At 48.0% G+C, this 23,773-nt stretch overlaps 1 protein-coding gene across 3 annotated transcripts in view; it reads right to left on the reverse strand.

Annotated features, from left to right (window-relative positions):
• Positions 1–2,801: 2,801 nt before the first annotated feature.
• The window catches only part of DLGAP3 (DLG associated protein 3), a 104,378-nt gene continuing 83,406 nt past the window's right edge, over positions 2,802–23,773 (reverse strand). For 2 of the 3 annotated variants that reach the window (XM_079144779.1, XM_079144778.1), the window contains exons 6-12: positions 23,203–23,416; positions 22,637–22,950; positions 22,170–22,255; positions 6,101–6,585; positions 5,028–5,119; positions 4,572–4,715; positions 2,802–3,861 (exon numbers count right to left, since the gene is read on the reverse strand). In XM_079144779.1, the coding sequence (XP_079000905.1) occupies positions 3,643–3,861; positions 4,572–4,715; positions 5,028–5,119; positions 6,101–6,585; positions 22,170–22,255; positions 22,637–22,950; positions 23,203–23,416 (1,554 nt within the window). In that variant the 3' untranslated portion in view covers positions 2,802–3,642. The remainder of the gene's footprint in view (positions 3,862–4,571; positions 4,716–5,027; positions 5,120–6,100; positions 6,586–22,169; positions 22,256–22,636; positions 22,951–23,202; positions 23,417–23,773) is intronic. The other variant, XM_079144780.1, reaches the window with a different exon arrangement.

Genomic DNA, 23,773 nt, shown 5'->3' on the forward strand with positions numbered 1-23,773 from the left:
TCAGGTAAGGGCACCTGTGCCTCCTAAACGTCTCTCAAAGTCAACATCACTCTCTCTTACCTGGATCACTTTATCAATGGTCTCCCTGCCTTCTCCTTGCCAACTCCAGACCACTTCCATCCTTTTGGTCCAAGTCTTTCAAAAACTTCCATAAAACCATGAAATCTATCTCCCCACCCCCTGCTGCCAGGGGTCCCCTCTGCCACATCTCCTCGGTGCCCTCCATACCCCATCCTAGCCTGCTACCCCTCTCCAGCCTTTGCTCTTCCCATCATTCACAGCACACATTCCCTTCCAAGCCTCTGCCAAAGCTGATCCCTTTGCCTGAAATGAGTTTTCCCTTCTCTTCCTTGACTGCAAAATGCCAATTCATCCCGCAAGATTCAGTTCACAAGGCAGAAATCTTTCCCAGATTCCTGTTCTATAGTTTAAATGTGTGTTCCCTCCAAAACTCATGTTGAAATTTAATTGCTGTTATAATGGGGCCTGTAAGAGGTGATTAGGCTGAGCACTCATTCTCATGGATGGGTGGGATTTGGTACTCTTATAAAGGAGTGAGTTTGGCCCTCTCTCCCCTTCCACCATGGGATGATGCAGCAAGAAGGCCCTCGCCAATTGCAGGCAACCTTTTTTTTTTTTTTTTTTTTTTAACAATATTCTGCTCTGTTGTCCAGACTGACCCTAAACATCTGGACTCAAATGCACCTCCTGAAGAGCTGGAACTATAGGCATACACTACTGTGTCCTGCTTTTAGGTATAATGATATTGGACTTCCCAGCCTCCAAAACTATGAGTCAATTAATTTCTTCTCATTATAAATCACCCAGTCTGTGGTATTCTACTATAGCAGCACAAAACAAACTGGCACCCTGATTGCTAGAGGATCCCCACACTCATCTCCTCAGACCCCTGGGAGAGCAGGCCTGCCTCCCTTTTTACCACAACTTTCTGTTCATGTCCCTGGCTATGGCCAGACTAGGGTTAACTCAGGCACAAGAACTTGGTCTCATCATTAATATACACTCGAGGCTCGGTCCAAGTACCCAGGTCAAGGTCACAAAAACCTAAGGAGAGTCCCCCACATTAGCATTACCTTGGGACATTATAAACATTATGTCAATAGCAAGATGACCAGAACTATAGAAGTTGACCTGCTCCTTTGTGCCCACTCCCATATACCTAGTGATTCCAGGAAACCCAGCTCCATTTCTGAGAAAAGACATAGACCCCACACCAAAAAATGGTATAATGTTTAAGATTAAACTTGAACTCAGCTGCTTCCTAGCTTCGGGATTTGGGGTAAGTTGTTCAACCTCTCCAAGCCTCAGTTTCTTTATGGGGGTGATAACAACACCCACTTTATAGGAATGTTCTGAGCATTGTCTAGTTCAAAACTCATTCATGTCCCAATTTTAGACATGAAACAATCTCAGAGAAGTAATGCAGTCTAGGCTTCCTTGGCAAGTCTATGGGAAATAGACAAACCATCACTTCTAAAGGAAACCTGTGTGGTCCAATCTGTGTTCTCAAACCTTGTCTCTCATCAGAATCACCTGGAGCACTTGTTAAATACCTATTCAAGGACCAGGTCTATTCACTAAGTATTGGACCAGGCCCAGGAATCAGCATGGGATCAGCTCCAAGCTAATTTGCTTTCAGAAATTCAGATCACATGGGAGCCCTCCTCATGGGCTCACGGGAGTGTGCATGCGTAGAAGTGGTAAGAATAGTAGTCTCCCAAACCAGCCTATTAAGTTGACACCACTCTTCAGTTCAAAACCCTTCTAGAGTTCCCCAGGGCACACAAACTGCAGGCCACCCTCCTAGACTGGACCCAGAAGCCAGCATGATCCATCTCTGCCCTCCCAACGGCCTTTCTCCTCCAGGCCTTGGCACAGCTGTTCCCTGATCTTGGAACATTCTTCCCAGCCCCAGCCAGCCCTTTGTCAATGGCTAATCCCTAGTCATTCCCAGCACTCCCCGCTGCATTTTAACTGCCTGTTTACTTGTTTGGTTTTCTCATAAGAACATAAGCTCCCGAAGGATAGAAACTGCATTGTTTGGGGCTATCTCTATGGTGTCTGAGAGTGATGTTTGCTGAAAAAATGTGAGAAGAATTGGTCCAGTAGAGCCCAGAAGAGCAACCAACCCCTTGAGGGGCTTTTCTTTATGCCTCAGGGTGACACATTAACTTCAAAGGACTAGAAATAGGGCTTTCTGGATGGGGGCTGCAACCCAGTCTTTTCTGAGCTAGGAAGGTTATAGAGCTAAGAACTCATGACTTGGCATTAGACCTGGGTCCACCGCTTCTTTGTGACTTTGGACAAATCACTTAACCTCCCCTGGGTTCAGTTTTTTTCCTGTTGTAAGGATGAGCTACATTCACATAACGCATGCACCTTGCCTGACCCACAGGAAGCATTTGATAAATATTAGCCATCACCACTAGTTTGGGATTGGCTTCCCAGGGAAGTTATATTCCTCCCACTTCCGTTTCCCAGTGTCCACCCATAGGGGGCATCAGAAGAAGTCGCTGCCCTTATCTGAACAGTTTTCTGCTGCTGATTAGGAATGACTGGAGCAGAAGGAACACTGTGCCCTCAAGGGAAGAGAAACCATATTTGTAGATACCTAATAATAACCACACTGTTTGTTGAGCACATGCTGTGTGCCAGGCTTTGAGTGCCAGTGCTTCCCCCTCTGGGGGAACCCTAGGAGGGCTGGGAGGCAGAAAGGGAACCTGACTGAACCAGGAGGAGTGGAGAGGTTGACATCCCCCTCTCTGCAGGTCACCAGAGCCCCTCCAGGAACGCCTAGGTCCTTTTGTGGTCACCAGGGCTGAATCCCCTTTCTCCCAGCTGGCCCACCCCCTTGGAGGAGCTTAGGCAACCCCTGCTGTCCCCAAATCAAGAGCACCAGCATGACCCTTCTCTGCCCCACTCCCTACCACGCCCGCCCCCCGGGCAGAAGTTGCCTCTTCTGGAGAGAGCAGGTGGTTCAAGTGCAGTTCTGCGGTTTTATTTTTCCTGGGATACTTGGGATGTGGGAACAGCCACAGGTGTGGTGAGGGGAAGCCCCCATCTCCCCTCCCCAGCCGCTGGGAAAGGGGAGAGGCCCAGGCGCCCTGGTCCTGGGTTGGTCCAGCCACTGTGGTCCCTGGGCCCTGTGGGCTGAGGGCTGAGGGAGGAGCCCTGGGAGGGTGGGGTGGGCTCCTAGGCGGGGTTCGGGATTCTTCATAAAAAGCCACGAAGCTTGATCCCCACGAAGCCCAGCCCCGCGGGGTGGGGAGGACGCATAGCCCAGATGGGGGACCCGGCCCGGCCTGGCCCGTGGGGGGAAGTAATGGCAGAGATGGTGCCCATGGGGAGAAGGTGGGGACGAAGCGTCGGACCAGGAAGGTGAGGGTTCCAGGTGGGGAGCGCAGGGCGGAGAGGCACGGCCCCCAGCCCAGCCCGGGCGCCTTCGCGTGGGGTCAGGAAGGTAAAAAACCCACGAGAGTGTGGCGGGCAGGAGGGGCCGGGGCGTGCGGTGCCGGCGCGGCGGGCGCACGGGGCGGCCCGCGTTCACAGTGACCTCGACGCTGGGTGTACAGTACGGGTAGAAAACCGCGGGCCCGGGCCGGGCTGGGCGGGCCGGGCGGGTCACAGCCTGGTCTGGGCCTCGGGGATGTAGATCTCGATGCTGTCCGCGCTCTCGGTGGCCGAGCTGTGGCGGAAGGAGGCGGCGCGCTTGGCCGCCAGGAGCCGCTTGCGCGCTTCCTGCCGCTGCCGGTCCACGGAGTCCAGGGAGCGCTCCTTCACCGGCACGCCCCGGCCCCGCGAGGGCTTCTTTGGTATCGGCGGAGGGACCTTCTTCTCCTCCTGTCGAGAGAGCGAGGCGGCTAAGCTTGGGCGCAGAGGATCACCCGGCATCCCGCGCCCCCACGTCCCAGCTCCCAGAGGGATGGAAACGGTGTGGCTGATCGCGATGGCGCTTAGAATCGGCCACCGATCCCGCGACTTGAAGCCGCAGGTGTACTTGATCTGACAAGGTCAAAGCTCCCCATCTTTCCCTAAAACGTGACGTGTTCGAGCGCCCCCTGGTGGAGCTGCTCTCAACCGCTCACAACAGCAGGCTGGCTGGAGAACTGTTTTCACTCCAGGTGGAGGTGGGCATAGCTCTGGGAACCCAGATCAGGCAAGAGAGGCGACCCACTACTCCTTTGAGACCCTTCGCAGACAGTGTCTGGTAAGCTGAAGTCTGAGGATACCCTTACTGCTCTGTCCTCTTGCCTGGGTCTGAGCCGAAGGTGACCTTCTAAGTCTAGCTCTATTTCCCCAAACTACACGGGCCAGAGGTGCCTGAGGCAGCTTTGGAAATTCAGGCAATGATGACCACTGCGGCCACCCAGATGGCAATGACCAGAAAGAAGTGTGTCATTCTGGAAGTGAATGGTCACCCATTACCTGTCCAGAGATGCCCTTGTTGCCCCTGGGTCCCTCCCCCTGAAACTTTCCCCCTCATACATCTATGTAATGTCATTGTCCAAAGTGTGGCCTCAGCCTGAAGGGACACCCCCCAACACACACACCTTAGGCTCCAGGAGTTTCCAGCTGTTGGCCTTGAGTTGCTGTAACTCCAGGAACTTGAGGGTCACATCCTCGATGGAGAGCTGTAGGAGGTCCCAGAAACCCGCCAGGTCCTGGAAGGTGGGCACGGGGAACGCAGTGGGGTCCTGTAGCAGTGGAAGACAAAGGGGAGGCAGCCAGTCAGGGAGGTCTGACCCCAGCCAGGACCACAGAAAGCCCTCTCCAATCTCACCCTCAGGAAGTTCAACTGGGAGAGTGGGGTTGGGGGTGGGAGAAAGCAGGACAAAAAAAGAGCCCAGGTCTCCTCTTTCTTGGGCACAAATACCTGATACCCCTCCAGGCACAACATACTCAGAACTACCCCTGCAGACACACAGACCTGGTCTCACCTCCTGGTCACACTCTGGGTCACCTACCAGGTCCACAAACCTGGTAGGCTCGTTCCTATGGGCACTCACCATGCTTTGCTGACACAGCCGGAAGAACTGCTGGACCTTCTGGGAGAGGAGAAGTTGTGTGCTGCCCACGGCACTGCGGATCTTCTCCAGGACTGGAGAGCAGAAGGAAACTCAAGGAGGGGAATGAGGCATCTCCCTCCCCAGCCTCCAGGAAGTCTGCCCTGAATGATTCTCACCACTCTGTTATATGCACTGTCTCCTCCACCCCCTCCCCCATCCCATTCTGGGAGGTGAGCTCCCAGTCCAGCCTCACCTAGAGGACTGTATCCTCCAGCACCAATGCTCCTTCCTTCACACAGCCCACATTAGCGGAGGCCTCATCCTGTATCCTCCTCCTTCCACACCAGAGAACAGATGGAAACCAGTCCTAGCCTAGCCCTGTTGGCTGAACTTGGACCCTTCCAACTTAGCAAGGCCCTATCTCAAATAAAAAGGACCAGGGCGAAGCTGAGTGGTAGAGCACTCGCCTAGCATTTGGGAATCTCAGGTTTCGTCTCCAGCCCCAGCCCCACAAAAGCAAAAAAAAAAAAAAAAAAAAAAAAAAAAAATTACTAGGTCATTTCATGAACATGACACTTTGTCTTCCTAGTCACTGCCCCATAAACTTAGGGACAGTGTCTCCCCTCACCTGAGTCTGGATTTATAGGCCAGGGCTACGACTGCCTGGCTGAGCCTTAGCTCTGATCTGACTGGCACTGCCCCCCGCGCCCCCCCCCTCCCCGCCCCGACCTCCAGGAAGTGCTCTGGGATCACTCTGGATCCCCATGCCAGTTCGGATCTGGCTTTCCCTTTGTCCTCATGAATTTGGTGACTTGGACTGGTGGCCAACTTCTAAAAGTCTAGCCCTCTGCCTGATCAGAGCCCTGGACTCTGAAGCTGCTTGCTTCAGTGGTCCTGCTGCCACTGTCGCCAGCCCACCTCCAAGCTCTGGGACTGAAGAGCCAGTGAGGAAGGCAAACTCAGTCCACGCGGGGTGGAGGAGGCGCCTACTATGCTCGGCCCGACTCGTTCGCTTCATGGTCCCCCGTGCCCACAGGCCCCAGCCCCCACTCCGCGGATGGCAGCGGACTCACTCTCCTCGGGCAGCTCATAGTCCTCCGCCTCGCGCTCCATCTGCTGGCACCAGTGCTCCAGCTTCTCCACCTCTGCCCGCAGCATCTTGATGAACCACTCGCCGTCCCGTGGGCAGGGGGACGTGCGGCCTGAGTCGGGGAGGCTGCGTGAACCACGCTCCATCCAGGAGTCGCGTCGGCCAGACCCGGGGCCGGGGGCGGGGGCGGGGGCAGGGCCGGGCGACCCATCGGTGGCCGGCGGCTCATACGGCAGTGGGTAGCCCTCGCGGTAGGCCCACTGGCCCTGCGTGTGGACCGTGCGGAAGACTGAGTAGGTGGGGGCCCGGGGCCCGGGCTGGGGCTCAGAGGCGTGCCTCTGGAAGGAACGTCCAAACTGCAGGGCCTTGTCCTCTGTGGCCACCGTGGCCAGGCCAGCCAGGCCCTCCAGTTCCAGGTCTGCCTGCACGCCAGCCGTCACGCTGTTGGAGCGCTTGAACCTTGCCCGCCTGTGGAGAGAGGTGCCTGTCCCCTCTGTCCATGACCAGTCTCACCTTAGCCCTCACCCACACCCCAGGCAAAAAGGGAAAGGAGTGAGGAAGGGAACCTATAAAGCAATGGCTATGAGTCGGAGCACTTGAAATGGATGAGTCCTTGCAACTAGTAGGTAACCTAATATAACTACCCATTGCACCACCTCTGGACAGGTGACAGTCAAAATATTTAACAACCAGTACTCCATGGCCAGAACAGATGCCAATACACCAATCACAGTAGACTGTGACCAAAGTGCTGGGACCTCACCCTCCAGAAGCTGGACTGTAAGGTAGACCAGAGGGTCCCAGGTAGGGTCCAGGGTAGTGTTAGTTCTTTATGGATGAATGCAAATGTGTTCTGTATTCTAACAAAGGTAAGTCTGTGATTGTTTGCACCAGCTGTACAGTGTGTCCTCAGCCCTAAGACAGATGAGTAAACCTTGGCCCAGAGGTCCACCATCACCCAGCTACAAAGCAGCAGAGCTAGGATTTGGACCCTGCCTGGGCTGCCTGCTGGGTTCCACAGTCAGAGCACTCTGTACCACACTCCACAGCAGCTGCTAGAACATCAGGGGAGGAGGTGTCTGGGAGCGGCTGGGGGTGGAGTGGGCATGTGGCTGAGAGGACTTCTCCCCTGAGGACCCTGAGGCTCAGCACCAGAGCCTGACCAGACACAGTATGCCAGTGCCAGTGGAGCTGAATTAAGTTGTTGGCAGGAATGACATAGGGCCTGGAAATTTCTTGTCTTTGAGTTAATAATATGCAAATCCTATGCAAAACAGAAAGTCAATTGGCCTTGTTCATTTCTCCCCTGAGTTCAGAGTAGGGGCTCTTTTCTCGGTGCCCTCTAAGATGTGTAAGGTTGGGGCCTGACAATACTTTAGGAAGTGGGAGTCAGGAGATGTGGGGGGACAGAGGATGAACAGAAGTTCCAGATCTGAGAATGTAAAGACCTCACAAGAAAGATCCATGGGTCCTGAATTCCCCCTATCCCCACATGGTTCGAAGAGAGACAGGCTTGTTGGGACAGCTCCAGGGACCTGTCCAGCTTCCCAGGAGACTCTCCCAACCCCCTCAACTTCAGTCTTCCTCATACTGCCCAGGCCTTCTCTCCTTGCCTGCCTGCCTGCTTCCCTCCAGCTGGCGGGCTGCCTGCTGGGAGCCTGTTGCCATAGAAACCAGGCCCAGAAGGATGCTGCAGGACCCAGGAAAGAGAGATGCACTCATGTGCAGTCTCCAACAAGCCCTATGTCCCCACCCCCACCGAGAGAGAGAGACAACATGTCTTCACTGCCTCCCACATGGTCTTTACCTTGGTGTCTGCCCTGGTCAAGACTGGCATCACCATTTGCCGAGACTGTTGGACAGCCTCCTTTCAGATACCTCTGCATCCATTCAGTTCAGTACAGGAGATCACTGGACTAGCAGGCAGTCCTGAGTTCTAATGCTGGCTTTGCCACTGTGTGTTCATCTAGGCCATCTAATATGTGTGAGGGTATATTTAAAATAGATGATATATATGATTTTATATTACATAGGAATATATACATATGCCTAAAATATACACACATAAAATTATAGGAATATAAAATTAAGGACTGAACCAGTATTGTCAAGGTATCTCTTCTAAAATTATACCTTGCATATTTGAAGATCTAAGCCCCAACAATCCCTCCCCAAACTACTGAAGAGTACAGTAATATTCCTAAAGAGCTAAGCTCTGCCAAATCATTTCTCTGCTTTAAACAGGGGCTGGGGATGTAGCTTAGTGGTAAAATACTTGCCTAGCATACACAGGACCCTTGGTTCAATTCCTAGCAACACACACACACACACACACACACACACACACACACACCATCATTACCATCATTTCTTCAAGTAGGAGGTGCAGCTCAGTGGTAGAGCACTTGCTGAGCATGTGTGTTGGGTTCAATGACCAGAACTGGAAAAAACGAATTCCATAGCTTCCCATTGCCAGCAAGATAAAGTTCAAACTTCCTGCTAACACCTACCTGAACCCTTATGAGGCCCTTATGCTCTAGTTGCTGTCCACATCTTTGATCTCATCTCCTCAACAATCTCCTTGTTCCCCAAATAGATTATCCTGATTCTCCACCTTGACACATGCTATTTCCCTGCCCCAAATGGCCTTCCTCCTCTTCACTCCCTGCCAAAGTCCCTCTTCCTCTGTGAATCTCAGGCCACGCCTCAGTTTCCTACACCCCCAGCAGTCTCCTCGAATTCAGAGAATGTGAAACTGTTCCCTGGTGAGAGTCTTGTGTGTCTAACTACCATCAAGATGCATCTTTGCTTCGCATGAATATTTCTGTGCCTTTGAACTAGTGAGCATGTAACTCCTTCAGAGCTCCAGGAGTTGCAAATCACAGAGGTAAAGGTGGGGTATGCCCCAGTAAACACACTATCAAAAGCTGCTATCCCTGCTGCTTCCCTGTCAGCCCCACTAAACACAGATCTGTCCTTTGGCACTACTGGGCCTGCTGCCTTTCACACCTTCTTCTGAGAAGTCCTGTGAGGATGGGGCTCCATCTCCATGGAAGCAGCCACACAGTCTGGAACAGGAGCACAAAGTGCCCCAGGCTTCATGGTTCTCAGTCACTCCCTCATGAGTGTGCATCAAGGAAGACTGAAGGAGCTGACGAGCTGACGAGATTAGTCGTAGAAGCACACTCCACACCAACACTCCCAGCCAGGGGCCAGAGATTTACAAAGCACAAACAGGAGTCAGTCATCCTTGTGTAAGTGGCATTTAAAACTAGCAAAAAAAAGAGCAATGGATCAAAGATCCAAAGTCCAGGGGAACATGGACATTTCACAGGTGGGTGGAGATAGCAGAGCTCATAGAGGAGAGGAAGAAGCCAGGGAGGATGAGGAAAAAAACCAGAACAGACCTAAGGACAGACAAGGAGAGGAAGGTCTCCAAAAGGAATGAGCAGACAGCACAGATAATGCAGCCAGTTATGAGCAAAACGTGTCACCATAGCCACTGTGACCAGAACGAAAGCAGGTTTGGAGGGATGTGGGGGTACAGACTGCAGCGGGTTTTCAGGAGGTGGAAAAGTTAGTCATGATGACTCCTTCAAAGAGCTTGGCTGAGAGCTGGGTGCAGTGGTGCACACCTGTAATCCCAGCAACTCAGGAGGCTGAGGCAGGAGGATTACAAATTCAAGACCAGCCTCAGTAATTTAGTGAGGCCCTACACAATTTAGTATGACTGTCTCAAAATAAAACATTTTTACAAAATCGGTTGGAATGTGCTCAGTGGTTAAGCGCCCCTGAATTAAACCATGGTACCAAAAAAAAAAAAAAAAACTTGCCTGAGGAGCAAAGAAGAGTAAGGGAAACACTGTTAAAAGGGAGAGGTTTTGTTTAAGATGGTTCTCACCTACCACATCCCAAGGGAAAAGAATCCAAGAGGTAGGCACCCAAAGAGGTTCACATCCTAATCCCCTGAGCCTGTGAATGTGTTACCTTCCATGGCAAAAGGAACTCTGCAGATGTGATAAAGTGAAGGATCCTGGATGAGGTGACTATCCTGGGTTATCCAGGGCTGTGCAATTTAGTCACTGGGGTCCCTGTCATGAGAAAGGGAGGCAAGAGGGCTGGAGGAGGAGAGGAGTAGGAGGAGCAGGAGGTGGGAGGCCTGGAGCAATGCAACCTGAGGGCAGAACCTGTGGGCCTCAGTCAGCTGGAAAGGGAACAAAACAGATTCTTCCCAGAGTCTCCAGAAGGGACACAATCCTGCAACCCCTTGATGTAAGTCCAGTGAGATCCAGTACAGGTTTCCAACCTCCAGAAACATAAGACATTAAATATGCATGTTTTACCTCACTAAATTTGTGGTCATTTGTTAAGGCAGGAATAGGAAACCAATCCAACCTGTAAAGAGAAACTGACTGAAGAAACAAAGAGGTAACAGTCCAAGGAAGATTTGAGGGGGATAAAAAATAGTAACATTTCCTCTGAGCACTGAGTATGTGCTAGGCTAAGCACTTTGTGTGAAAACAACATGCTGAATCCTCACAACGGGTCCTGTGGTAAGGGTGTTAGTCCCATCCCTACTTACAGATGAGGACAGTGACACTAGTGACTTCCTAAGATGGAACGACCACCTCTGAAGCCACTGCCCCCAGGTGCCTCTCTAGACTACAGGGGAGAGCAGCTCTAACCAGGAAGACAGATGCAGCCCACTGAGGCCGGGCCAGGGAAGGGATGCAGGTAAACTGGGAGCTGGTCTGGAGGTGAAGCAAGGTCCCACCAGATGACCTCAGTCATCACAATGAAATGGCTGGGGAGACCATCTGCCAGAGACTTGTGGGGATTGAGGAAACGGGTGACAGAACAGACAGGCTAAGCCCAGGTACCCAGGAGCCAGGCTGCCTGCGTCCAACACCCAGCTCCACGGCTTGGGCCCGTTTCTCATCTGTAAGTGAGAATGACAGTCTCCACTTGTGGGACTGCAGTGAGATAATGTGTGTGAAGGACTCAGGACAGCACCTGCCAGCCCATTGTGTCGGCTATTGTGGAGAAGTAGGAAAGTTTGCGGCTCTCACTGTGAAGAAAGGGAGCTGGAACACACAATAGTCCGAATGTACCATGAGGCCCCAGCCAGGGCATTGTAGTCATTAATTATTCTGATTGCTGTTGATCACTTCCATCTGTTCTCCCGCAGCACTCCAAACAAAACCTCTTTTATACTCCATATCACATTGTATTGTAGTGAGTTATTTGCATATCTGTCTCTCTCACTAAATAGGGCAGCTCCTCAAACATAAATGTTGGCTGGGTGGTTGATTGGTTGGTTGGCTGCAAGGAAGGATGGTAGAGACCACTAATTATCCCCCCACATCCATTCTTCCTTTCTTCCTTAGTAACAGAATCCCATAATTTTAAGCTGGACACGTGGCCACTTTGGATAAAGATTCTTTTCCCAATCCCCCTTCCAACTAGGTATAGCCATGTGGCTAAGTTCCAGTCCTTAAGATATAAGCAGTAGTGGTATGTACAACTTCCAGAAAGTATTCTTCAAAGGAAAGCATTGGATCTGTTTTCCATCTGTATAATTTTATCATCTCAAGTGTATATAAACAGAATCATATATATATATATATATGCATGAACGAAAGGAAAGCATTGGGCTGGGGTATAGCTTACTGGTAGAACACTTGCCTAGCATGATCAAGGCCTTAGGTTCCAACTGCAGTACCAAAAAGAAAGAAAGAAAAAGAAAAGTGCCATTAAGAAGAAGGGTGTGCCCTTCTTTGTCCCTCCTTCCTCTCTGATAACCAGAGGCAGATGGCTGGACCACAAGCCCCCATCATGGAACATGAGACCGCAGGCAAGTGTCAAGGGTGGAAGAGCAGTAAGACAGAAGGAGCCTGGGTCCTGACACCATGGAACTCCTACCAGCCCTCTCTGGGCTTGTTCTCAGCAAGAAAAAAACAAAATTCAATTATCTTTAAGTCACTATCATTTGGAGGAAGGGGTTCTGTAATTCACAGCCAAACCTAATCCTAACTATAGCAGATGAATTTTCAGGATAGTGAAGTCCAGGTCTTATGCCTGGACTTTTAAGTTTCAAGTATTGGCTCTGGCAGTGTTTGCTGTGGTCTCCACCAACAGCTGTAAGCACAGGATAGAAACGGGCTCCGGCTGTGAATTATCACTAGTGTGTAACAATGCGCTCACGGTATTTTCTCCCCAGGCCTTTTAACTAGGCTCCAGAGGCCTCCTCCTCTCCAGTTTTTCCAGGTGACGATCACATTCTTGGTGATTCTGGAAGCTGTTTTCATGGTTACTTTAGGGAGATGTTCCCTCTGTGATTCTCTGGGGGATAATACATAAACCTCTGGGAAGAAACTGGATTACCCCCAGAGACACAGTGTCCAAGGAAAAATCCAGAAACTGTCAAGAGGAGTATTTGGTAGGAGACAGGCAGGGACAGGAGGAGGGGCAGGGCAGAGGAGGGACAGTGACATTTCAACCAGGCACAGCCTTCGTACTATTGTGCCTATACCAGACGCAGCACATCTAAGATGATCAGGCTGGGATCCTCGAGACCACCACCCCAGCCTGGGTGGGACTAGACGGCATTTCAGAAGGAGTCACAAAAGGTCAGTTAGGAGCCGCCCTGGAGTTGAAGGGGAGGAGGGGAGGCAGTGCCTGTGCCAGGCCTCATCTTGGGATGTAGCCTCGTAGCCTCGTGAGGATGGAAGATTCCTTCCCAGGGTTCAAAGGGCTCATCCTTTCAGCACCTGCCCTTCCCCAGGTGCTGAAGCCAAAGTGACCATGGTGCTAAGGAAGGGGTGGACAGGCCTTCCTACACAGCTTCCCAGGTGGCCCTGGGTGGGTGCAAGCGGGTCCAGGTAGGGTTGTCAGAGCAAACACAGGATGCCCAGTTAAATTTAAACTTCAGATAGATAACAAACTTTATTAGTAGTAGCAGTACATCCCAAATATTGCATGGGACATCCTCAAATAAAATGTGCTTGCTATTTATCTAATAAACTGTGCATCCCGGTGGGTTTGTTGCTGTCATTTGTCTCTTTTGGTCGGTGTTTTTGGTGATGGTGTTTTTGTTTTTGCTAGATCTGGAATTTAAGACATGCTCTTAGTGGGAAGGATATAGAGATGGAAGATACCGGGGGTGCCCATGGATACAGAGAGCTGGCAGCACATTTTTTATGACCCCAAGGGGGCCCTAGGACAGTCTTGTAATATTCAGCAAGGACACTGGATGACCTTTTATATGACCCAGAAGGTGTTGGGTCAGGAAGACAGGGGCGGTAAGGACACCTTGTGACAGGGCTGGTGAATTCTCACCACATGGTCTTAGCATACGCTGCTCCTTCTGCCTGGAACATTCTCATCTCCCATTTTCTTTTTTATTTATTCTGTTTTATTTATTTATTTATTTATTTGTGGTGCTGAGATGAACCCAGTGTCTCACACATGCGAGGCAAGCACTCTACCACTAAGCTTCAGCCCTAGCCCATCTCTCCCATTTTCATTCAGTTAATATTTGTTCATCCATCCTCTGTGCCACCTGTCACAGCTGTATTTCTCCCCCAGCCTGTTTCTTCCCCCCACTGCTGGGTATAAAATTCAAGGCCTCGCATGTGCTAGGCAAGTGCTCTCCCACTGAGTGATAGCCCCTGCCCTATTCCTTGTTATTGATGAGACTGATGAGATTCTTAGATTAATGTGGAGCTAAGTTTCACCAAGGCAGGTGTTGCATCTGGTTCTGCTCATGTTTGTGTCCTCGATACCCAGCATAGTATTTGGCAAATAACAGGGATCCAATCCATTTGTGGGCAAATGAGTCCTGGGTATGGGTGAGGGTGCAGCCCCACCTCCGTGCACTCTAAGCTAAGTCATCATTGACGATCGACAACTGGAAGGATCCACAGGCAATTCTCAGATGTAATAGGCAGTGTGCTGAACTCTACCCAAGAGGTTGGCAGAGAAACCTTGAAAGGCAAAGACAAGCACTTTCCTGTCCAGCAATTTTAAAACCTAAGTACAGACAAGTGAGACAAGAAAATAGGTGGCAGTGGGTGGGGGGTTAGTCCTGGATGCTTGCCTGGCAAGGCTGCTGGAATTCATGGCTCACTTTTATATACCAGTTGGGGCATGGCGTGTGGTGAGTCAGACTCAAAGTGCCAGGGACAGAAGGGACGGCAAGGGCTGTACAGGTGTATAACTAAGGATGCCTTCATCAGACAAGCAAGGGAGCTGGGCCAGAGAGTTGGGCCAGATTCCCCCTCTCCCCACCTGTCACTGACTCTGAATTCCCAGTGTGATCACCTGTCCCAGGCAATCCTGATTTTCAGACACTTTTTCAAATTCATTCTGCTCCGTCCAGACCTCACCAAGCACTTACACAAGTGCAGGGAAACCCACAACACTCTCTGCCTGACCGTGCCCTGCCCACCTTTCACCCCAAACTGCTTCCCACCTGGGAATGCTTCTCCCTGTATCCGCTACTATTGGCCTGGTCCAAACCACTGATCACTACAGTAGACTGAATCAGCTTAGGAAGCTCCACCCCCACCCCAAACACACAGAAACGCTGGAAAAAATCAAACTGAAAAGGTTTTCTGCTACAATGCCAAGCTTGAAAACTGGGGAGACATCTTCAGGTACCAGAAGCAAAGAGGAAATTCAAAATGCAAGTAGTGAGAGGGCATCCAAGCCAAGGGAGCCCCAGGAATCTGGGGCCAGACATATGCTAGAAGCTAGAAGGGAAGCCAAGGGAGGGAGGAGAGACCCCAAACCCAAGCATCGTGGAGAGCTGGATGGAGACCTGTGCATGAAGCCAGCAGCCAAGACGTTCTGTTTGGTTTACAAACCTAGACCAAATAAGCTCATGCCAGTGATTCAGGAATGTGGCCTGGACGTAGGATGCTGGGAAATCAGAACATTAAGGCTGCTTTGTGCAGAGGTGTGGGGTTCAAATGTGTACTGCCAGAGAAACACAGAAATTCAAGTTGAGATATTAACTTTAAAAGTGGCCCCAAGCTCAAGTCGTACCTCAGCACTGCAGAAACAGCCCATGAGGAAGGAGTTGGTGATAACACTGAACTCATAATTGCTCAAACATGTTTGTAAATCCACACTATTAAATCATAAAAGACACGATGACTGACCGAGCAGAAACTTTTAAAGAGATATAATCAAAATACTAGAGAAATACAATATGGAAAATGAGGGGAAGGAGTTAAAGAGAAAACGGAAGTGTTCAGTTTTGTTCAGCCTCTCGTTTTGTGTCTAAGAGGAATAGAAATACTAATTTTAGACATTATTAGAAAACCAAGAAACTAAGCATATCTGTCAAATTTGTAAGGTAAATCACTACAACAAAACATAAACTTCCAAACCAGTGGAAGAAAAAAGAAAGTAAACTTGAGCACTTTAGCAGAAGACAGAAAAATCAGAGAGGAGAAAAGTAAAGAAAACACATGTTAAATAGAAAAAAAAATTAACAGATGACAGAAATGGCTGGGTACCATAGCGTACACCTGTGATCCCAGTCAGTTGGGAGGCTGAGACAGGAGGATCCCAAGTTCAAGGCCAGCCTCAGCAACTTAGGGAGAACTTGTCTAAAACTAAAAAAAAAGGGGGGGGGGGTAGCTCAGTGGTAGAGCAGCTGTGGGTTCAATCACCAGCACCCCCTCCCCAAAAAGGCAGAAATAAATCCAAATAAATAATAAAAATATTACTGTATCAATATCAAATGGATTGGTTCTGAACTTGCCTACCAGCTAGTGGTCATTATTTTCTAATTTGTCCTCCCTTCTTATCTGAAATCATAAGTTCCTAGAATGTGATCATTGTAAGTTGTTTTTATTTTGCTCTGCTATATGATATTATTCCTACTTCCATTATCATGTCTGATTTATCTGGAATTCAGTTGTTTATGAACCTAATGGCTACCATGACTTTGTTATTCATGACTCAGTGGTTTTGTGAAATGGAATTACATTTATTTTCATGAAATTTGGATGAATTTTTTAAATTATCTAGAAAATGGACTTCAGTCAAAATTTCCTTATGTTAATTTAATCAGTTAATTTTGCAAAATGAGACTCAGTGACACATCCAGTGTATCTTGGTGTGGTCTTGTGGTCTTGATAAGGAGAGAATGAGTTTAATTTCTCTTGTGTTTGGTTTGCTAGGTGGTATCATAATAATGATCTGATTTTAGTATTTTTGAAAATAATGAGTATGATTTCATAATAGCCAATTGGAAATTGAATTGCCCCTGACAGATATATGGGTTTGTGAATTTTCACTGTGGATCAGGAAGCATAGTGACTTTTGAACTTGAAGTGAAAGGTTTGAAGTTGCAGACATTTTCTTACATGGTCTGTCAGTTTTAAAACTCCAGGATTCTATTCTTGCCATATTTTCACATGTTGCTTATGTAAAATTATTATTCTGAGTAGTGATTGCTTCCCTGTCTCAGTGTAGAAGTGCCTGTGTTTTTATTTATTGTTCAGATCAAAGACCAAAACATTTTCTTAAATATATTTTGTGTAATATTTTTATTTGTATACAGTGTTGTTGGTGAAATATTTAACTAGAGCATGGTATTTTAAATGTTAAGGTGTAACATATATTAAATAAAGCTAATGGTTATTTTTGAATTTTAAAATTTTGTGTTTTTTGGGGAGTATGAACCACTAGAGTTGATAAAATTCTGCCAAGCTATTGCTTATATGTACTATCTTGTAACATGCTTTCTTGAAATATTTTTGTGTTTTTAGAGATAAGAATTCTTATCACATGCAGTACTAGGGACTGTAAAAAAGTGGAAATAAAGTCATCATATTTAAAAAAATATATCAGATGGATTAAACTTTGGCTACGTACTGCTTGCAGTACACACATCAGAAACATAAGGATACAGGAACCCTGGAAATAAAGAGATGGAGAAAGATGTAACCAAAAGAAAGCAGCTATAGAAATTTTTTGGAAAAGTAACCAAAAGAAAGCAGCTATAGAAATTTTTTAAAAGGCAAAAATCATTAGTGAGCAGGGAAAGCAGCCTATTTCATGATAAGAGTCAGTCCACTGAGAAGATACAATAACCATAACAGCACACAATCAAACTCAAATAAAAATAAAGTTACCAGGGAAAATGACATTTCCACAATCACAGTGAAACATTAAACACACCTCTCTCAAAACTGGTAGATTAGGGGCTGGAGCTAGAACTCAGTGATACAGCACTTGCCTAGCAGGTGTGAGGCACTGGGTGAGATTATCAGCACCACATATAAACAGATAAAATAAAGGTCCATCGACAACTAAAAAACATATGTTACAGGTGCACACCTGTAATCCCAGCAGCTCAGGAGGCTGAGGCAGGAGGATCCAAGTTCAAAGCCAGTCTCAGCAACTTAGTGAGGCCCTAAGCAACTCAGTGAGACCCTGTCTCAAAATAAAATACAAAAAAAGGCTGGGGATGTGGCTCAGTGGTTAAGTGCTCCTGAGTTCAATCCCCAGTACCAAAAAAAAAAAAAAAAAAACCTGGTAAGACACATGTAATATGTGCATTCATGATAGAGGTAGCCTCAACACATTCTAAAGACTAAATACCAGACAGATCACACACTCTGACCACACATAGCAAATTCAGAAACCAATCATGAAAAGGTAGACACTCCCCCTGAGAAATACACTTGGGAACTTAAAAAACAAACAAATAAAAAACCACCAATTTTTTCCTAAATTCACAGGTTAAAAAGGAAAATATGATGAAAGTTACAAACTATTTTAGAACTGAACAATGAAAAATACCAAATCTCAAAATTTATGAGATGCAGTTACAATAGTATAATAAGAAAGGGAATTTATAACCTCAATCAAAAGCATATTAGAGGACTAGAGCTTTAGCTCAGTGGTAGAGCTCTTGCCTAGCATGTGTGAGGCACTGGGTTTGATTCTCAGCACTGCACACAAATAAATTAAATAAAGGTCCAACAACAACTAAAAAAAATTTTTAAAAGCACATTAGAAAATAATTAATACTGAAAGCTAGTGTTTAATTCAAGAGTTTTTTAAATAAAAGTCAAACATGGTAGAAGAAATAAAATAGTAACACCAAACGGGTAAAAGAAAGGAAATATTTATAATTGCTCACCAAAAACAAAAGTTAGTTTTTTAAAAGGTTGATAAAATGTAATTTAAAAATACATTTAAATATTAAAAGATAAAAGGTTGATCAAGAAAGAGAAGTCAGGTGTAAATACATTTATTAGGAATGAAAAGGAAGCTAACCTAAAGGTACAGTGAACATATATAAAATTATAATGAGAAACAATATTTTATGCCAAAAAATCAGAAAACTACCAATTTTTATAAAATAGTCTGCTGTTTAGAAAAATATAAATCACCAAAATGGACTCAAAAAGAAAAACCAGAATCGACCAACAACTACTGAAGAAACCCTAGTTTCAAAATCTCTCTTATTCCCAAAAGGCATCAGGCCTAGATAGTTTTATAGGTAACCTTTCCCAAACCTTAGGCAATAGATCATTCCTGTTTTACACAAGTTGTTCCAAAAAACAGAAACAGAGAAAGCTACCAAATTTATTTTAGGAGTCTAGCATAACCTTAATACCTGAACTGAACAAAAACAAAACAAAATCGTAGGCCAATATCCTTGTGAACATAGATATAAAAATCCTAAAGTAATAACTACTCAAAAATATAGCAATACACATAAAAATAATCCAGCAAGGCTATGATAAAAACTCCAAGAGCTCCATATATCCATTCTCACCTCAGTCTTTGCTCATAAGAACCATAATTTTCAGCTACGTACTTGGTACTTTGCACACTGCTTCCCAGCTGAAAGACCATCCTCCACAGCCCCCAAGCAGCAAGTTGCCACCATGTGATGTGGTTATAGTCGATGTGATGTAGGTGAAAGTGCAGTGTGTAACTGTTTAAAAGGGAATGATGACACCCTTCTTCCTCTGTTCCGCCTTCCCACTGCTGAATACGGACCTGGCAGGTGGAGCTTGAATTTCAGTTTGAACACACAAAGGATGGAAAAGCAGCAAAAGGAGAGCTTGGGGTCCTGACACTGTACCTTTTACATCCAGGGGGCTTTAGGTGTAAGAGAAATACCCTTCTTCAAAACCCTGAGGCCCTGATACAGCCACATTCAATCCAAACTGATAACAGGATCAAGCAGACTTTATCCAGGAATGAAAGAATGGGCCAACAGGGAAAATTTATTCATATAATGCACCACATTCCACATGGAAGAAGAAAATCTAGGACCATCTAAGCAGACTGTGAGAAAGCATTCAGTAAAATTCCACTAGCATTTTCTTTTTAAAAAAAAATAAAAATACAAACTCTTAAGTCAACTAGGAATAGAAAGAAATTCCTTAACGTGAAAAAAACAGTACCTATCACAAAGTGTAGCAGACATCTTGAGAAGCATAGCTACTAAAATCAGGAATGGAATAAGCAAGCTACTACTCAACAGGAAACAGGATTGGGGTTGTGGCGCAGTAGCAGAGCACTTGCCTAGCATGTGTGAGGTACTGGGTTCGATTCCCAGCACCACATATAAATAAATAAATAAATAAATAAAAGTTTCATCAACAACTAAAACAAACATTTTAAAAAACAGTAAACAGGAAGTCTTATTCAATGCATTATTATAATAAAAATTAATTTTAAAAAAAGATTTAGAAGAAATATCCTCATTTGCAAAAAACTATATAGAACACCCATCATGATTTTTCAGATAACCTGAGACCTGATAAGACAGAGCAGCAAGGCTGCTGAATACAAAATCAATAGACAAACTTAATAGTGTCCCCATATACTAGTAATGCCCAATTATAAAAGACAACAGGAAAAAAAAAGACCTGGATCATTATAGCCACCACAGTGCAAAACACCATCACCTTTCTGATGGATCCTGAAAAATAACCCCTACTAGCCTCATTTCCACTACTACTTTCCTCAAATTCATTCTCTATTCAGCAGCCAGTGATCTTTTGTAAACATAAATTAGAGCATGTCACACTCTTTCTTTAACCTTTTAATAGCTACTCATTACTTATAATTAGATTCCAATTCTTTCTCATGCCCATGCTCTGCATGACCTGGCCCCTGGAACTCTCCAATGCACTCTCTTGCTACTCCCCCATCACCCTCCTCGCCGACCACGGGAACCTTCTATCAGTTTCTGATGCATGTCGAACCTTTCATGCCCAGGGCCTTCGCAAATGTGATTTCTTCTCTCCAGAATGTTTTTCCCTCAGTTGTCATTGGAGTGTTCTCAAACATCAGCTCAAATGTCATCTGCCTAATCTAAATAAGGTTCTTTCTCTCTTATCTCTTCCTCTTTCATATTCCCACCATGATGTGCAATAGTACCATTACATGGTATTACCATAATGTGTCATCCTATTTTTATTCATGGATTATTTATTGATTGCCTCAATTTCTCTCTAGACCCTAACTTCTACGAGGACAAGGGTCATGTTGGTGTTTCCCTAGCATCTGACACAGTGTACCGAACATTTATCATTTAACAAGGCTTAATAAGAATGTGCTGAATGAATAAATCATGAATGAATGGCAGAGTTTGCTCAGCTAGGATGCCTGCTACACTCTTCCCAGGATTCAGGTTTGTTAGGAGGAATGGAGGGACCCCTCAGGGATCTATCTGAATGAGTGGTCAAAAAGCATCCCAAGGGAGCAGTGAGGACACATAGGCTTGGTTTATGGTCCACAGGTAGCACTGAAGTCAGCGTGGAGTGCAGAATTAGGAGCACAGAGCTATATCCATGCATGGCTCCTGCCCTCTCTCAAAAATTGAGGTCATGGATTTGCAAATTGAGTTTATCATAAACTGTCACTCCACTGTAATCTTCCTGACATATTAAGAGTTTGGAGGACAGTGGCTTTGGGTTTGATAAAGACAACAAAGGCAGCTTTTTGCCACCCTTGATGGAAGCATTTATACTTCAGGACTGTAAAGACTGTCAGGGAACTAGAGCAGGAGCAGAGAAAGAGTGAATCCCACAGAAACCCTCAGAAGACTTGATCTTTCACACACACACACACACAGAACCCCCAGGGGGTCCCAGGAATAGATAGTGGAACCATGAGGGAAGCCAGAAGGCCGAACAATGGCACGTGGGAACAGAGCTGCAAGGGATAGTACTGGGGCCCTAGTTTGATTCCTACAGTGGGTATGGCCTGGACAACTCGGATTACCACAAAACCCTCATAGTCAGCCCCAGAAAGGTTCCCAGACACCACATCTAGGGCCACTGGCCTGGTAGCATTGTGCCCCAGAGGGCAGATGGGCCATTGTGGCATGGCCACATGGTTTATAGAGTGCCTCCCTAGGGATACCCAGCAATAGAGAAGACTTCTTTCAATATTCCCTCCACAGCTTACAAGGCTAATTCTTCAGATGGTAATTAAGGAAGGAGTGTTTCTGAGGCCACCCAATGCCAGAATAGTGGCTGCTGGTAATTCTGCTGTCTTGGGTACACCACAGACTCAGGCATATAATAAGTACCCCAACTGGTTAAATGCTTGTGCAAGCCAAGTGAGGAGGAGTGTTATATCTGCCAGAGGCCGTGAGAGGCAGTCTTTCTGTTTATTTCTTTGGGGCTCAAATACTGGTACACCTCAGGATGTAAGGAGGGATTGGCAGTTCTATCATCCCCTGTTAGGGACAATGACTAGAAGCCTGCTTGCCACCAGTTGCTTCTCCTTACCTCTCCTTCCAACCAACCACTATCTGTCTGTCTGCCTCTAGGCACCTGAGAAGGCATGAGTACAAGGAGAACTCGCTTTAGATTTGAGGACTACCCTAGTGATGTCTGTGGACAATCTCTGCTTCTGCTCTGACTCCTCCCCAATAAGAAGGTGGGGGTCTCACCTCCAATAAGAAAGCAAGTGCAGGCAGAGTGAGCCGGGGAGGACATGACCGGCTCTCGCTCCTCTTCTCCCCGAGTGACACCTGAGATGCACCCACCATGACCTACCTCTTGTCCTCTTCCACCTGTACACCGATGGAGTGGAACTCTCTTCGGCTCCTGTTCTCGGTGTCCGAGTCTGAGATAGTCTCCACCTGGTGGCAGGGTGGAGGAGTCAGCGGCTGGGGCTAGCCAGGGGACGCAAGCCCTTCCCAGTGAGAATGACCAGCACTGGCTGAGACGCAAGCCAAATGGCAAATCTTCAACCATAAACTCCCTGACAAGACGAGAGAGCAGACGCATCAAGGTGGCAACCACTGGGTACCTCTCTGCACTCCCTATCAGGGATGATGGTACAAGGGACAAGCTGAGTGGTGAAGTTGCTGAAGCAGCCCTGTTGATGACCAGGCACAGAGTCTACTTGCAGCTCAAGGCAAGTCAAGAAGTTCTAAGTATCCAGAAGGCCCCGCTGATCTTCTCAACCCATCCCCAACTGGCTGGACCTGAGCCTTCGACGGTGCCTTCTCCTTTCATACCTGCACCCCAATGGACGGCCGCCACTTCCGCTGTCGCGCCAGGCTCCGCAGCTCCTCCCTGCCAGGGATGGTTTTGATGATGAGTGTGGGGGGCTTGGGGCTGGCCCGGGGTGGCACCGGCGCCAACTCGAGGGTGCGTGCGCCCATGGCGGGGCCGTCCAGCCCGTCTGCGGAGCTGCAGCGCCGGGCTGGGCCCTCCGTGGCGGTGAAGCTCTCGTGGGCGGAGTCGGTGCTGCTCTGGGCGGTGATGGAGATGCGGGGCGGGGCCTGGCTTCCCGGCGGGATGGGGGGCGGGACCTTTCTGAAATTGAAGGCTGTGGAGAGCGAAGGCAGGGTCGCCATGAGTAGGAAACGCATCGCTGCGAGAACCTGCGGCCCATCACCATGCACTCCCTCAGGACCCAGCGGCCACGTGTACTCCGTGTGCACGGGGCCAGGGCTGTTCGCTGCATCCCGCCCGGTGAGGAAAGCGGTCTGTCCGCAGCACAGCTATGGCGCTGGCCAGAATGGACACCAGCGCAGTCTCCAACCAAGGCCCAGGCCAGGGGCAGAGAAAGCATACTCACAGGAGCCGGGCCTCCCTGAGACAGAGGCAGGGGCAGCAAGGAGGGGTAGGCAGTCGTCGTCTTGAGAGCAGCCGGCCTGGATGGCCCGGAGGTAGCTGTGGCTCCGCATGCGGAAACAGCCAGGCAGGTCCAGGGCGTCCACGGCCTGGGACTCAAGCTCCCCAAACACAGACCCGCAAACGGCCTCCAGCTGCTGGTTCAACTCCTCGCTGAGCTAGGGGCAGGGGCCGGGAGGTTAGTTACCAAGGGGCTGGGATGGAGTGCCGTGCCTTAGGAACAGATCTAAGTCTGCATCCACTAAGCCTCTGTGTGACTCTTCTTCCCCAACATTTGGCTAAAAGAAACCTTTACTGTCCCCAAAGAAAGATGGGGACACCTGTGATACTCCCCAAGGCCTGCCTTGGGGCCCAGCCTTCTTTAAATACCCCTACCTGTCCCCCACCTATGCTTCTCCAGGTGTCTGGCTGTACCCCAGACTCCTGAACACACTTTCTTCTCTACCTAGTCCCTCATCTTTCTCACACTTGAGCATGACAGAGAATCTTATCATCCATCCACACTCCTATGAGGT

This window comes from Sciurus vulgaris (assembly GCF_902686455.1).
Source record: "Sciurus vulgaris genome assembly, chromosome: 1".
NCBI classification, from domain to species: Eukaryota; Metazoa; Chordata; class Mammalia; order Rodentia; family Sciuridae; genus Sciurus; species Sciurus vulgaris.